The sequence below is a fragment of the Mixophyes fleayi genome, chromosome 8 (genome assembly GCF_038048845.1).
Source record: "Mixophyes fleayi isolate aMixFle1 chromosome 8, aMixFle1.hap1, whole genome shotgun sequence".
In the NCBI taxonomy this organism is placed as follows: domain Eukaryota; kingdom Metazoa; phylum Chordata; class Amphibia; order Anura; family Limnodynastidae; genus Mixophyes; species Mixophyes fleayi.
The window spans coordinates 127,208,265-127,223,549 of NC_134409.1; the positions used below are offsets into that span (position 1 = coordinate 127,208,265).

At 38.9% G+C, this 15,285-nt stretch overlaps 1 protein-coding gene across 10 annotated transcripts in view; it reads right to left on the minus strand.

Annotated features, from left to right (window-relative positions):
* The window catches only part of FOXP1 (forkhead box P1), a 508,980-nt gene that overhangs the window by 198,410 nt on the left and 295,285 nt on the right, over nt 1–15,285 (minus strand). For all 10 annotated transcript variants that reach the window (XM_075183442.1, XM_075183445.1, XM_075183440.1 and 7 more), the window contains one exon: nt 5,620–5,801. In XM_075183442.1, the coding sequence (XP_075039543.1) occupies nt 5,620–5,790 (171 nt within the window). In that variant the 5' untranslated portion in view covers nt 5,791–5,801. The remainder of the gene's footprint in view (nt 1–5,619; nt 5,802–15,285) is intronic.

The window sequence follows — 15,285 nt, forward strand, 5'->3', positions numbered from 1 at the left end:
AGCACATGGAAAACGGAATGAGAAAAAATAGGAGACGATGATGAAATGGACAAAATATAAGAGAGGAAAATAAAAGAGAAGACAAGGAAATAAAAGATTATATTGAGCAGTTAGGAAGAGATTACGTTGAATGACAGAAGGGAACATAAGAAAAATGATGACATGAGAATAAAAGGTGAATTAGGAATTGGTACTTTAAGGGCAGAGAAGTCAAAAGGAAAGATTTGAACAACGTAGAAACATTTTAATTCAAATTCCAATCATCTAACCTAAAAATTTGCAGAAACAAATGAGTGCATGTCCCTTAGGAATATTCAGAATGTCATATTTAATTAGATATTCATATGGTTTCAAAACACAAAATGGAATTCAACACCACCTTTCAAACAAATGCTGACTTCCAAATTTAACAGACAACGTCGAAATTTACATGAATACTTCACCTTTAAAATATTGTTGAGCAAATGGAGAGGCAAACAATATTTGTTATTTTGATAGACTGGGAAAACAAGCTCATCTGAAATGCAAGCATGTCAAGTGTTTAGATGAACTGCAAACAGCTTATGTGTGGGCGAAGGGAATAATAATTAAAAAGAAAAATATATCATTTTTATCTCAATAAATCATGTTTCAAAAGTTTGCAGAATTCAACTTCTAGAGCATTTTTAGAGGAAAAATGTTTCAATGCTTTTTAAAGGCATGTTTGACTAGGGTTCGTGAATCTATTGTATTCAATTTCTATATACTGTGCATAGGGGTGTACCCTGTTTAGTAGCCAATGAGACCATCAGAATGCTCAAAGCAGTTGGAGATAATTGAGCTGATCTTATCGGAGTCCATGATCTGTCCTGATTATAGTGAGGACAGGGCTGCGTGTGACAAGGACAGCGTCATGATGTGAGGAGGGGAATGGAGGCAGCAGGAAGCCACAGACTGAGAGTTATACAGTGGAAGGAGCAGGGTCCTTCAGCAGCACAAAGTATATCAGGAGATGAGTGATGTGTTAATGAGGACAGGGCTGCATGTATAGGGAAAGTGTCATACTATGAGGAGGGGAATGGAGGCAGCAGGAAGCCACTGACAGAGTTAGGGACTAGAAGTAGAATGGTTCTATGTAGCAATAACATGAGGTTTCTGTTACACTGATATATACATACAATTTGATTTTTTAATACAAGTTCATTAATTCTAACAACACAGCGTGCGAAGTATTGTACAATTTGGAATTTCAACCTGTCACCTGACACAATGGAGGCAGCCATTTTGTGATCAGATCCAATATGCAGCCAGCGTGATGTCACTAGTTTCTTGAGAATTGATGGGCTGCATTCCTATAACTATTGGCCCAGCCCACAAAATGGTTTCTTCCAGTGTTCGTAGTTGTAAAGTCCACTTTCAAATCTTATTATTGTTGGAGACCTTGTGCTGCACAGAAGCTTATGCACAGCAAATTATTCTCAAAGCAAGCCCAACGCTGAATCTAGGAGATATACCAATTCTTTCAGGGGATAGTCCCAGTTTTATCACAGTAAAAAGTGCGTGGTTTGTGTATGGGGAAATGTGGAGAGGGCAGGTCTCGGGGGTGGCTTGAAGGGTGTGGAATGTGTTTATATATTGAGAGTGTTGGCAGGGACGCAGAGGTCAATCCAGGAATACCCAGAGCTGCCAATTACCTTTCTAGTCTACAAAGTGATGTCACAATGTACCCATTGCAAAATAAAAGTACAGTCCCTGGGAGAACTTCAACAATGAGCTGAACAACCGCACAATAAACTCTACTCATGTAGTAACTTTCCAAGAACGTCAAGTCAACATTATCGACACCAAGACATCTGCTGCACATACATCTAGCGGTACAACAGAAGCACTAGCGTTATCATTGGCCAAGTCATTGGTTTAGATGTTATTGTTGGCTGTAGATTTCATGTTAGACAAGATAATTTATGTAATATGATAAGGAGCCGACCAAGAGGTTCAACCCTGTTCTGCTGGCTGCAAAATGCCACAGAGCTGCTTCAATTGGTTGTTCAAGCAGCAGTGTTTATACCATGAGCAATAAGAAAGCAGCAGGGGTTATAACGTATTACAGGAGGTTCGCTGCCTTGATGCACTACTCTCAGAAGACTCTGCCTTTTGCTATACATCAGTGCACAAGACTGTTCCCAGCCTACATCAGGGGTGGAAGAAATGATGTAGATTTTAGGCGTTATGTTGGTCTGGCATCGGACATGGGACTTGGGCTTTAGGCCCACACCCTTCATTAATTTTAATATTTCCGTTTTTCTTAAAAATTACTGCTTGCTTTAGCTGTATTTAAGACTTAAATAATTCACAAGGGGATATTGAGACTGTGTCGATTGCGTTTGTTTGAATATTTTTACATTGGTGGAATTGTGCCTAAAAATGAGCCTCCCATATACACTGCCTCTGGAAAGTGCAGAAGGAGTCCTCATTCTCAAAATTCAAGTCAATTTATGGGACAAAAATACGGCAAGTCCCTCCATTAATCTAACAACCCCCCATCCCTGACAAGTGGAAATTTCCACCCTCATTTAAATAATCTCATCCTGCAAAAACTAAATCTCAGCATGAACCCACAAAGCCCCTCCCAGGCGAAGATGCTACATTTTGCACTCCCGTGAAGGCTGCTACAACCAGGACCATTTGCAATGCAGGAGGTGCCTGCTCGCTGGAATCGGGAGAAGATAGAAATTAGCACTTTTTTTTGTTGTGTTTCTTCATGCACGGCTGGCAGAGCTTAATATACTAATTCTACTGTCCTACATTAATCAAAGCTGCAACCCCTGTTGTCTTAGCGCCACAGACGGAGAATGTGCCCCTGGCGAAGAATGAGGGAAAAGTCAACAGGAATTAGGTTTCAGTGTAACTGTTTACTCAACTGTGGCCTGCAGTTATTGAAATCTTATCCATGGGTTTGTGTGACTGCTGCACTAATGACTTCAGGATGGCAGAGATTCTCTCACTTCAAGTAAAAACCTGTACGATGGAAATAATTGAATCAGTGCAGTGTATGTTGCACAGAGGACAAGATGGATATAATGGCAGGTTAGTCATCTGGGGAACCGTGCCAGAGTTATTTTCCGGTCATTACTGGAAGCTGGAAACTGAGGTGTTGTGCGATATGAGGAGGACGTCTGACATGACTTCCATGCAACGGAGAGCACCTCCATAACCTTATCTAACATCACCTGGGGAACACATACTGTATATTACAGTGGTTTGTAAATTAGAAGGATATTAGAAGTCACCAGGGAGCTCTGTAATAATATAAAGTATGCGGCCACAGAACTCAGGACTGGCTATTATCATCCATTTACTCTATAGAGGAGGGAATGATCACTCCTTATAATACACAAGTGTTAATAAATAAATTAAGGATAATTCCTAAACATGAATTAAACCAGTAAATAAACCTTTTGTGACTATTATATATTATTTATCCTTTATGTGTAATGATTGCACATGCCTTCCAAACCCTTTTACTAAATTCATTGCTTTAGCTGAATTTCCCAGCTTCCTTCTCTGTTTTAATATTATCTATTTTCACGGCTCTGTGGATACACCTGTATGCAATATGCAGATGTAAGTTGCATCATATAAAAGGGCAACAAAGATATACAATACATATTTGTCTAAATGATATAAAGGCTTGAATGAAAAACACAGAAAAGAGCATAAGGGTACAGCAATGTAGAAGTGCATGTACAAACTAATACATCTTAGGAGCCAGGTAGAAACTAAAACTATCACTGCTGGCGCCTAACTTTTGGGAGCATGATTGTTTATTTTCTTGTGGCCCTGCAGCTCTGCTCTCCTGCTCACCGTCTTTGTTTAATATACCAGGGCGATGATATAAAGACATGGCTGAAAACTACACAGGGAAGCTAAAAATAAGTAAAAGCAATGTATTTAGGACAAGTGGCAGGAGGGCACGCACAAACACAAAAAGATAAAGTAATCTGAAGGTGGACAATTCCCATAAGCACATTTGGTTCTAGTTCTGCTGCTGTCCGTGGAATAATATTAGCTCCTCATGTGATACAGTCTAGAAAAGATGTCACTTTAACAACAAAGTCTTTCAACTGAACCAAGTGCACAACACACAGTTATTACTGTGATGACATAAATACAAACAGGAGACGTGAGTAAACCACAGCAAACAAGCAGAGTGTACCAGTTCACCGTGACCTTGGATAAATTACTATTATTCTTCATTCAAGGATACTGTGAAGGCAGAGTATTAACAGTGCCCTTTACATGCCCATACAGAAGGCTGTTTATATACTGTGCTTTCTTTCCAGTGATTTTCCTCCATAAGACACACAGTCACAGAGGCTGAACAAGCGAGTTGTGGGCCCCGGAGCAGGGAAGTGGGGAGGAGGGAACCGGGGCCCACAGCTCACTAGTTCCCCGTTAAGCGGGCCCCATTATTTCCATGGGTCCCGGTGCACCGCATCTGCTGCACCAATGGTAGTTTGGCCACTGCATAGTCATAAGTATCTCTCTTGCTTGAAATGGGTTTAAATCTATTGCTTTCATTCACCATTTGCAAAAGAAAATTCAAAGTGCAAAACAGCCAAAAACACCATTAAAGTTGACATAAATTCACCAAAATTATTGATAACAATATGCACAATTTTAGAGAAATTGACAGCTAAACCGGAACCTTGTGCTATTTCGCAGGCACTTCTTAACTGTAAATTCAGATGAAAAAGTAGATTTGTGCAATTATGAACTGAATTAAATTTAGGTTTTTGCTGGCTACACCCAGACCAATCCAGATTCTCAAACGGAGATCAGTGACCGGATCAGTGGCTGCCAAGTAGGACAAGATTTTTAGGATGAGCATCTAGAACGCTTCAAGCTTGACTGACTGGGTGTGGTCAGAACATGATTTCGGACAATGGCCGATATTGGTAATCTTTTGACTATGTTTACCAACGTGCTGATGACAGCTATATCAATTCTCTATTAGATACTTACCGGGCTCATTTTGGTGCCAAATCTGCCCAACATTGCTTGTTTGACAAGTTTAGGAATCTAACAAAATCAAATGTGCTTTAAAGCTGCCAGGCACAAAACAATTTGGACGACCCGTGCATGTGAGGGACCAAAACCACCAGGAATCTTAATCAGATCGACCAAGGACCAAGATTCGCCAATGTGTGTAGTTACTGGCTTAATAAGCAATAAAGTACTGTAACCCATAGCAACCAGTCATGTGTTCTCTTTGTTAGAGCAAAAGAAAGTAAAGCCAATGAAAGTAAGTGTGTGAATGGTTGCTATGGGTTACAGCACATTTCTACCACCATAGGTTTACATAAGCTTGTATTTCTTTTGTACTAAATCAGATGTAAACAATATTTACTCAGTAGCAAGAGAAGCTTCCTCATTCACTTTACCAGTTGTCAACTGGACTATTTTCTTGGCATTAAACAGCACACGCTGGCTTTTTTTGGGCAGTGTAACGGACTTTGATCTTTCCTTCCCAGTGATGAATACCTAACCCAGGGCGCCAGAACACATTATTCACATTCCAATGCGATTGCACGGATGGTTCTGTTTTCTCTACCACATTAGCTGGATCAGGCAGCGTACCTGGTGTTGCTGGAGGTGCGCGAGGTCTGCGGCACCTATATCCAGAGACGGCGTCTCTCCATTAGATCGCGTTTCTCGTAACGTGCACTCTAGCAAGTGGTTGCCAGCGCTCCCACCATTCTGCACGGCTGAATCGTTACTTTTCGTCTCAGTCCCAGATTCTTGCATCATGACTCAAAGCCCTTAAAACAAGGAGGGGGGAAAAAAAACAGCTGTTAAAACAGTTACTGCATTTGAAGATACGTGCCCTGTTTAAAATCAGGCCCAAACTGTAAACATTTGTCATTTCCTTTCATACAATTTATCTTTCCTGAACGCTTCTTGCTAACCGTAACTGTTTATTTTGTTTAACAGCTATAATTGTAGCACATTTCAGTTCTAAATGCAGCAGCCTGTTTGCTTTTCACTTTCGTTTTTTTTTTACATTCGGCTTTTATTAGAGTACTGAAACAATGTTCCCGCTTTGTACAAAATCAAAAGAAGACAATAGGAAGAGATGCAATCTGGGGGTGAGGGCTTCTTCGTCCCTTGGGAAATCTAAATTTAGTTACAGGAATGAACTTTCTATGGTCTGAATGCAAGGAAAAAGTCATATACGGATCGTAGACTATGACATCATGGCAGTGAGTGACGCCCATGCAATCTCAGTGCCATTAAAGTGATGTCAAACAAGTAATAATGTCCATTCCATCTGCTCCACCCCTTTACGAGTGATGTTAGAACTGGGCGGGACTTATATTATACATACATATGGACTGGCAGACCCAAAGACAACAAGTAGGAAAATTATACCTAAAACCGATCCATATTATTGATGATTCAATAGATACTGTAATATTGATGGTATAAGGCTCTAGAGCTTAAACTGCCCTAACCTTAACGGCAGGTACTTTGGCAATGTATGCATAAAAAGTTCTCCGAAAAAATTACGGTACGCTGTGAAACTAAGTTATGCTTGTTGGAGAATTGTCATTTTAACTTTAGAACTTTTACTTTTTATTAATATCCCACGTTTCATTCGCCTTGGCTTTATGAATAGGCAGAGAATCAATCCTGGTGTCATGCACTGGGGTCATGAGTTCAATTCCCGACCATGGTCTTATCTGTGAGGAGTTTGTATGTTCTCCCCGTGTTTGCGTGGGTTTCCTCCCACACTCCAAAAACATACTAGTAGGTTAATTAAACAAATTGACCCTAGTTTGTGTGTTTGTGTCTCTCTGTTTGTCTGTGTGTTAGGGAATTTAGATTGTAAGCCCCAATGGGGCAGGGACTGATGTAAGCGAGTTCTCTGTACAGCGCTGCAGAATTAGTGGCGCTATATAAAAAAATGGTGATGATGATGATGGTGCAACCAAAAGCCTGTGGCCTCATTTTGGCACTATTTATATAACTTATACAAGCACCCCACTTATTTGTGGTCACATTTTGGTTTTGGACATGGTAATAAGTTAAACCTTATAGGCCCCTCTACCTAACAACTAGCATGTTGGGCACTGTTCTGATTAAGCACCATACATGTGGCTAAAAAAAAGAGACAATAAGCAATAATGTCTACTAAATCAAGCAACAAAATGACACATTTTTCTTCATTTTGATAATTATTCATAGATGCATCTGCTGAAGCTGTACATAGTTGTGCCTACGTACATCACAGTAGTAAAGATTGCCAAACTATCGCTTAATCCGCAAGAGCCTTTATTTACCCTTCCACGCCTAGAATTCTGATATTTGCAGAATAAACAATGACTGATGTTTCAGAGTACAAGTGATTCACAAAGACGTAGACTTGAATATTTCAAAGCATTTCCAGGCCGATAATAGCAATCTATGACAAAATGGGGCTCTGGTGTATATTGAGATATGGAGGCAGGTCATCTACATACATCTAAGTCTGCATTTTGTTTCAGGTTCATGTTCTCAGTCATACACAGTGCTCAAAAAAGTGGAAAAAAAATAAAAGATTGCACTGGGAAGTGGTCCAGGCACTGTTGGTACAGCCAGAGGTTCCCTCCTCTTTCAATGAAGAGGTTTTGTAAGATCTAGTCCTCCATAAAGCTATGCAAGCAGCGCCCTCTATTAATTAAACATGGGGCGTGTTAAATTATGGAGTGTTGTCCAAAAGTGGGACAGCACAGTAGGAGCAATATCACACTCAGCAACCAGACATCATATTTTAGCTCTGTAAACTCAACCCCTCTTCCTGGCTCTAGCCAGATGCCTATCTAGGCAAACCATGGTAGCCACAGACACAACAGCGTGCTCCTACCACTATGCACCCGACAGCATATCCAACCTTTTAAGTATCATGTACATCTTATGACAGCAACTGTCTACCAAGATACACAAGAACATCCTACTGTGTATGGACCCAAATCTGTATAAATGTTCACCAAATAACTCTTTATGTCTATAAATGTTCAAAAGAATGCCCCTTAATTTCTGTTTTGAATATATCTTATTCATCCCTTATATATTAAATTGCAATTTTTAATAGAATATAATTGAAAGGACACCTTGAATCTGCCAGATGAACGTCATGCTGGATGATGGCAAATTATTATAAAATTGTACATGTATGAATGGTGCACCCATTGTGCAATAATGTGTTGTCCCACCATAAATAATTATTGTCCACGTTAGCAATCAAATATTAATGTCCCTTAATTATGTATTCATATTGCAACCTTAAGATAATGATCAATAAAAAATCCCCCTATAAGTTAATCATAAATCAATTTTGACCCCTTAATCATTAAATAATGATTGACACAATAATTCTTAAGTCAATGGTGCCTCATTTTATGATATGAAGGGCAAAATAGTTATCTCAACCCTGCTGTTTGAACTATCAGAAGCAGTTATTAAAACAATATTTTCACCAAACCGCCGGCAGTTCAGGTGTTTTTAAACTGCCGCACATCACCGGTGGTTCAATCCCCAAACCACCTTATATTAAATATGGCAGTTTAGATCACGAAAATTTGGGGAATTGAGGCGGATTATAACCACTGTTTGATAAATTTACCCCCCTTAGGGGGGTTATATTTACTAAACTACGGTTTTGAAATGTGGAGATGTTGCCTATAGCAACCAAACAGATTCTAGCTGTCATTTTGTAGAATGTACTAAATAAATTATAACTAGAATCTGATTGGTTGCTATAGGCAACATCTCCACTTTGTCAAACCGCAGTTTACTAAATTTACCCCTTAGTCTTCGTTTGGATCGTTTAAAATGTGGCCTTTTAACGCATGGTAAAATGAGCCACCTAATAATTCATCCAGTAAAGATAAAATCAATGCGTGTTTATCTCGCTTTAGTTGCAGATAGGCCCATATGTTTAAAACGTGTGGTTTTTTTTCCAGCCAGAAGGCAGCAGAAAGATTAACATCAAATCATAGTATTAAAGAGTAACAACTACCTCCGAATAATCATCTGATGTCAGCGAGAAAAAATAAAGATGTGGTGATAAAAATAAAAAAAAAAATAAAAAAAAAAAACTACTGAAATAGTCAAGAGATACTTGATTGATTCTGTTTGTCAATCCCCTATTGATAGTCCTCCAGATCTCTACCTTCACTTCTTGTAGTAAATGCAGTATTTACTAACAAGTCCAGTTCCACCACCGATACTCAAGAATTAAAAATGGGGTGGGGTAGGTTATGGTGTTAGATCAGAAATAATGACCAATCACAGCGTCACACGTGGCTTCACGCGGTGTGTGCATGTGTGTGTGTGTGCCCACTGTTCATGCAAGTAGTGCCGTGGCTCGTGTGGCAGATGAACAAACACATCAGGGTCATTTGACCACACGGCTCACTGATCTTCGTACCAAACAAACACATTGCAACTTTTACTGCAACCAGCACCTTGCTGACGGTGATATTTCTATCATAGTATTGGATAATGTTTGAAGGAAATATTTACACTGCTGAAGTGCAGGAAAGTTTCTTATTCATTTTACAAAACAAAAATAAACCAAAGGACTTTACATTTTTAAAAGTTAATCCACAGTTTCCATCCTATTCATCTCTCTAAACAGAAACCCATAATGACAATTAGACCATCCAGATTGCCCAATTAACTTATCAATTATACACAGACTAGACCAATGTTTATACCAATCATTCTTAAAGTCCATTATTTCCACTACATTTGCTAACATTGAGTAATTGTAACTAGTAATCTGGAATTTAACCTAATCTAACTATAGCCTTTGGAGCGGGATATAACATATAAAACACAGATAACAATAATAAAGAATTCTAAATACTTGCTTCTTGCAGTGTTCACACCTTAAACTCAGGTTAAGCAAATATAGGTGTAGAAGGAGCATAAGGAAACATTATGCTAAAATTAGGCCAATACATTACTAGTTTGAAGGACAGAGATTTTTCAAACTCCTTTACCTGCAGGATAATTTAAATGAATCCACATTGTATCTGTTCACGAGATTAGCAGAACCAACATTCATACTGTAACTGAGCTAACATACTAGATACACGCATACTTTCTCTGTGACGTGTCCACTATGTAATACTTTTCTGACAAATGCAGAACACATATAAATGTTACAGATGATTTCACAAATCTAGTCTGAAGTCTGTGAAGAAAGCACTGAAGCACCATACAAAACAATTTGATGGATTGTTAACGTGTGTAGAGGGGCAGATCTAGGCCTCAAACCCCCGGGCAAAAATTACGTTTTTAATAACAGAACAACCCATGTAAACAGGTTTCTAAAACATAGAATCCACTGTATCTAACAACGCCATTTGAGGTTTAAGCAGCATACGGGTGCGTTTCGTTTCCCGAGCACATCTTGTTCCATTTCATTTGATTTACCGCAACTAAACCAAAGATTTTAGGGTTATATGTATATAATGATTTGGGTTCTGCACCATAAAAAAAAATATCAGGTGTCTCTATTGTAAAGCCACTGCAAATAACAGCACATGTAAATGATATATGGCTGTGGTGGTACTAGATGCATGGGGGGGGTCCTTGCTCTGAATTTGTCGCAGGGCCCAAGTGCCTTTAGCTACATAATGAGCGACCAAAGTTAAAAGCATCTTTTGCTATGCTCCTAAATCTTGCCCATTTTATAAATTAATCTGGGGGAGGAGAGGTTATTTAAAAGGAGAAAGGTTGTTTTGGTGAAATAGAGGACATCATGTGACAGATCGCAATTGATCATATACTATACACACTCCAAACATCTTCCCCCCCTGTTGATTGCTGCTTAAAAAAAACGATTGCCCATAAACATTTGTTTAATCTTCAACTTGTTTAAGGACTAACTTACATCCCCATAGCCATCCCATTCCTAAGTGATGGATGCAAAACATGATGATAAAATTCTTAGAGAGCTAAGGGTAACACTTTGCTTTTCAATGAAAATTCCCAAATCCATGATCATTCCTTAAACACTTCCCAGTATATATGTGCATAGTAGTTCTTAGTAGTCCACAGAGATATATAACGGGTAATGGGTATATCTGACCTTATACAAGTTCAATAACATACATAAAAGACAATAGTATCTATCAAAGACTATTGATGAAAAAAGAAGCGTATCTCATTGGATGGATGGTACTGGTGCTAAGAGGCCTATAGGAAACATATCCCATAAGGGATATTTACAAGTTACTGAGGGTCATTCACAAATCAACTGTTCAGCAGTGTTCTCTCTATTGTGAGGTCACATGACTACTTTTGCACCTGCTAATCTAGATTTACGACGTTGGACACAGCAAAAGAATGCTCATGATGATTGGCGTATCTGGAATTCCTTACATATGACGATCTAATCACATTTGTGCACTGGGATGAGATTATGTTGGCAAAGTCCTTTTTTATTTAGTCAAGTACAAATGTACAGAATCTATTTAGCACAAAGATATTTCTTGCCGTGGACAAAGCACAGTGATACATACTGTATAACGCTGTGAAATATGTTTGTGCATTATAAATAAAATCTAATAATCATGCAACGTTTTTTTTATAAAATGCCTCTATTTGCATTATGTTGATCTTTTAATAAACACTCCCTGTCTAATTTCCGGCAGTTTCGGGTTTTCAATCTGTGCCTTTAAATACGGACACATCAACCAAAACTAATGAAAAACCTTATTAACTCGGAATGACACTAGGTATTTGACCACACTATTTTTCAGTGGCAAATCAATTTCACACACATGAATCTGTGCTAATGTCATACTGTTATTCTGATAACTGGAAATTATATTCCATACCCAGAGCTGTATCAAAACATATAACCTACATGATGTTCCATAATTATTTCTGAATAATTTAACACAAGACTAAGCTGTATCAAAGCATACAAGGAAGCTTCACAGTGGATCAAATCTTTGCTGTTCTGAGAAGCCATGTCAACAGAAGGCATGGAGTGTAATCGCGGACAAGAAAACATCCGACTAGATGCCTACGAGCAAAGAATTTTGAATTCGTTCTTTACTGGAATTCTCAAAGCAATACATTGTGCTCTGTACGGAGAAGACGTTCATGCAATATTTGCTCCCTTTTATGGCAAATATCATGGATGAAGACATTTATCAGAAGCACTCCTTAAGACTTGTGACAATTGAAATACCATTATAATATACAGACGGCAAGGGGGATGGGGGCAGAAGGACCATTGTCACCAGGTCACTGCTGTTTTTACAGAAAGGGGCAGGCACTGGGAGAAGGGTAGATGCTACTTTAAGTGCTCTCATGACTTTATATTTCTCCCTGTACATCAAGGGTACAGGAGAGTCATTACCCTTGAACAGACGAGAGCTGGTACTGATAACAAAGGTGGGTCTTCCAACTCAGTAGTGCACAGACATTAATTTAGTATCACTGGCCCGTCTCTGAAATCAAACAGCAGATTTTTCCCAGAAGGCTTCAGGGGCGGGAGGACAGACAGCTCATCACGTGTTGTTCTATTTAATACCACACAGGTATAAACATTATGGTGGCATAGGTGTGCCATGGGCTCAATTCTTTTCTTGCCAGGGGCAAACAGTAGACACCAATTCCATAGTCGTATATAACAGCACTAAAGGCCCATCCCTTTCCTCGATTCTATATAATACTTGTGAATGCGGGTCAGCATTATTATTTAGATCTTGCTTTTGCTACTAAAGTTTACCCATCTGCTATACACAGAGAAGGTAAATATTTTGTGAGCTGAACCAACAGTCACGAGAAAGCCGCTCATCAGTTCGCTATGTACTAGTGACATCACGATGCCTCATGCTATACGAGCTAGTACTATGGGTGCTTGAGCACCCGCAATATATGTGCTACAACAGCCACTAACCATGTATATGCCTGGCATTTTTTAGTCATATGAGAAGTTAATGCGACTACCCCCAATCATTTTACAAGGTGGTCTCCAGTGCCTCGCGCCTCACTACCAACAAGTGAATTGATGATGAACTCTGTATCAACTCGGGAAAATGCTTCCTACACTGTGATAAGGCAACAGGTAGACTTTATATCTGAACAGGGCACATCCTGTGTGGAGTTTGTATGTTCTCCCATGTATCCCTGTAAGGGAGTAGCTGAATCTAGTACTAATCACGATTAACACTGGCTTACCAGAGGTGCGGAGTCTCACGAACTCCCCGGTGTTCACCAAGAACCGCCGCAAGGCGGGATGGGCTTAGCTGCCGGGAGCCGCAGGTCACGGTCCTCTGGTTCGCCTCACAGAGTGTCAGAGTGAGGTTTAAGTACTGCTGCAAATTCAAATTCCCCGCCCTGAACTCGTGATCATGTGACCGCCGATACTCGGAAGTGAGAGTTCCGATGCAGAGAGCCGCAGCGCTGGAGCGAGGACGGGTAAATTCGTGACGATCCCCCATGCTAGTGTGGGTGTGTGACAGAGAATTTAGACCGTAAGCTCCAGTGGTGCAGGAACGGATGTAAATGGTTCAATATTCTTAGTAAAGTACTACATAATAAAGGTTATTAATAATAATAATAATAATAATAATAATAATAATAATAATAATAATAATGTGATAAACAATACAAAATCCAGATCTCCAATGGTGAAAATCACTAATGCCTATTTGTCATACAAGTCAAGGTGACCTAATAAACCTTAACATTATCCAACTGATTTCTACACATAATACATATCCTATGCACAAACAATATGACTTCCACTCACAATATTACTAACAACATAACACAGTACATCTAGTATCAATGGGCTATAAACCATCCTAACCATTCAGACCATTCTGCCATTAGCCTGACTAGATGAAAGTTAACAGTATTCTGTCTATATTATCATGTTACAAAATAACACAATTTATTTCTATTACTGAACTTTGATAAAAGCAACCCTACAACGCAACATGCAACGTAACATTCCGACAGAGGGTAGATCGAGCGGAAGAGAAAAGGGGTGATTAGAAGATTAAAAAAAATATATTGGAAAGCCACAAAACAGCCAACTAATTCGCTAAGAGTAAGGGACAAAAAGCAAAACAGAATTTATATATTACATTAATGCGTACAAGCAAAAAAAAACACAAAAAAAAAAACACCCACAAGAAAAAAACAAAATTAAATAAAACACACACACAGCTGGACATGTGAAATGAAATGCACAATGGGATTTTTGCAGCTAGTATTACCCTCTACTGAATTTTCATAATTATAACAGGAAAGGCGTACATGGCAGTTCAAGAAGTAATCAAGAGAGTAAGCCTTGGGGCTGTTTTAATGTATGCAAAGCTGGTGACCCGCAGTACGAGAGGTAGGACTCAACGAATGCACACATCCTACAGACCTGGCCTGATGAGGGACTACTAAAATTAACACCCAATTAATTTCTGAATTGACAAACAAATGAAAGTCATAAATCTACTTTCTCATTAATTTTCCTTTTGGTATAATTTAAAGCAGCAGCACAACGGGAAAACTGAGCATTATCCATCATAAATATCAAAAAGATAGCATTATACCGTCATAAATTATGCATATTACCTGTTGTTAAGGGGTGATTAATGCACTATCAGCTTTGTTTTACAGTATGGATCGTCTAGACGTGAACCTAGAATCTGAAATGTCATTTAACATGGTGGAATTAACGTGTTTCATGAGGGCGCTTACCACTTTCACAGGCTTAACGACATTATCAATTTGTGTGGTAATTGGGTTCTGCATGTTGGAGATTGAGAGACCAGTAATAAACATTTGGGGGTTATATATATATATATATATATATATATATATATATATATATATAAATGAAAAAAAGGAATGTTTTGCTTTCACACACTGCTTTGCTTTAAAAAAAATTAAATGTTTAAAGATAAGTTGAAATATTTATAAATAAACAATGCGGTTTTATCACAGTCCTTGAAGGACCAAGTGCCAAGCGACTGGATCTGTGTACAACAGATTGGACGTATCAGTACTAGTTCACGCGGGACATAGCTACAGCCAATGGGCGCACACACTTGCATATTGGACGTTTTCTACAATCCTGACTTGTTCAATCCCAATCAGATGTTATGTGGACTTTAAGTCACTTAAGAGCTGTACATGTAGAGATTTGCTGTGTGGATGGGCAGCTTTTAACCTTGCATATGTTTGCTGGTACTATGCCCTCTGCAAGCACACAACACTGTGTATATTGCAGTA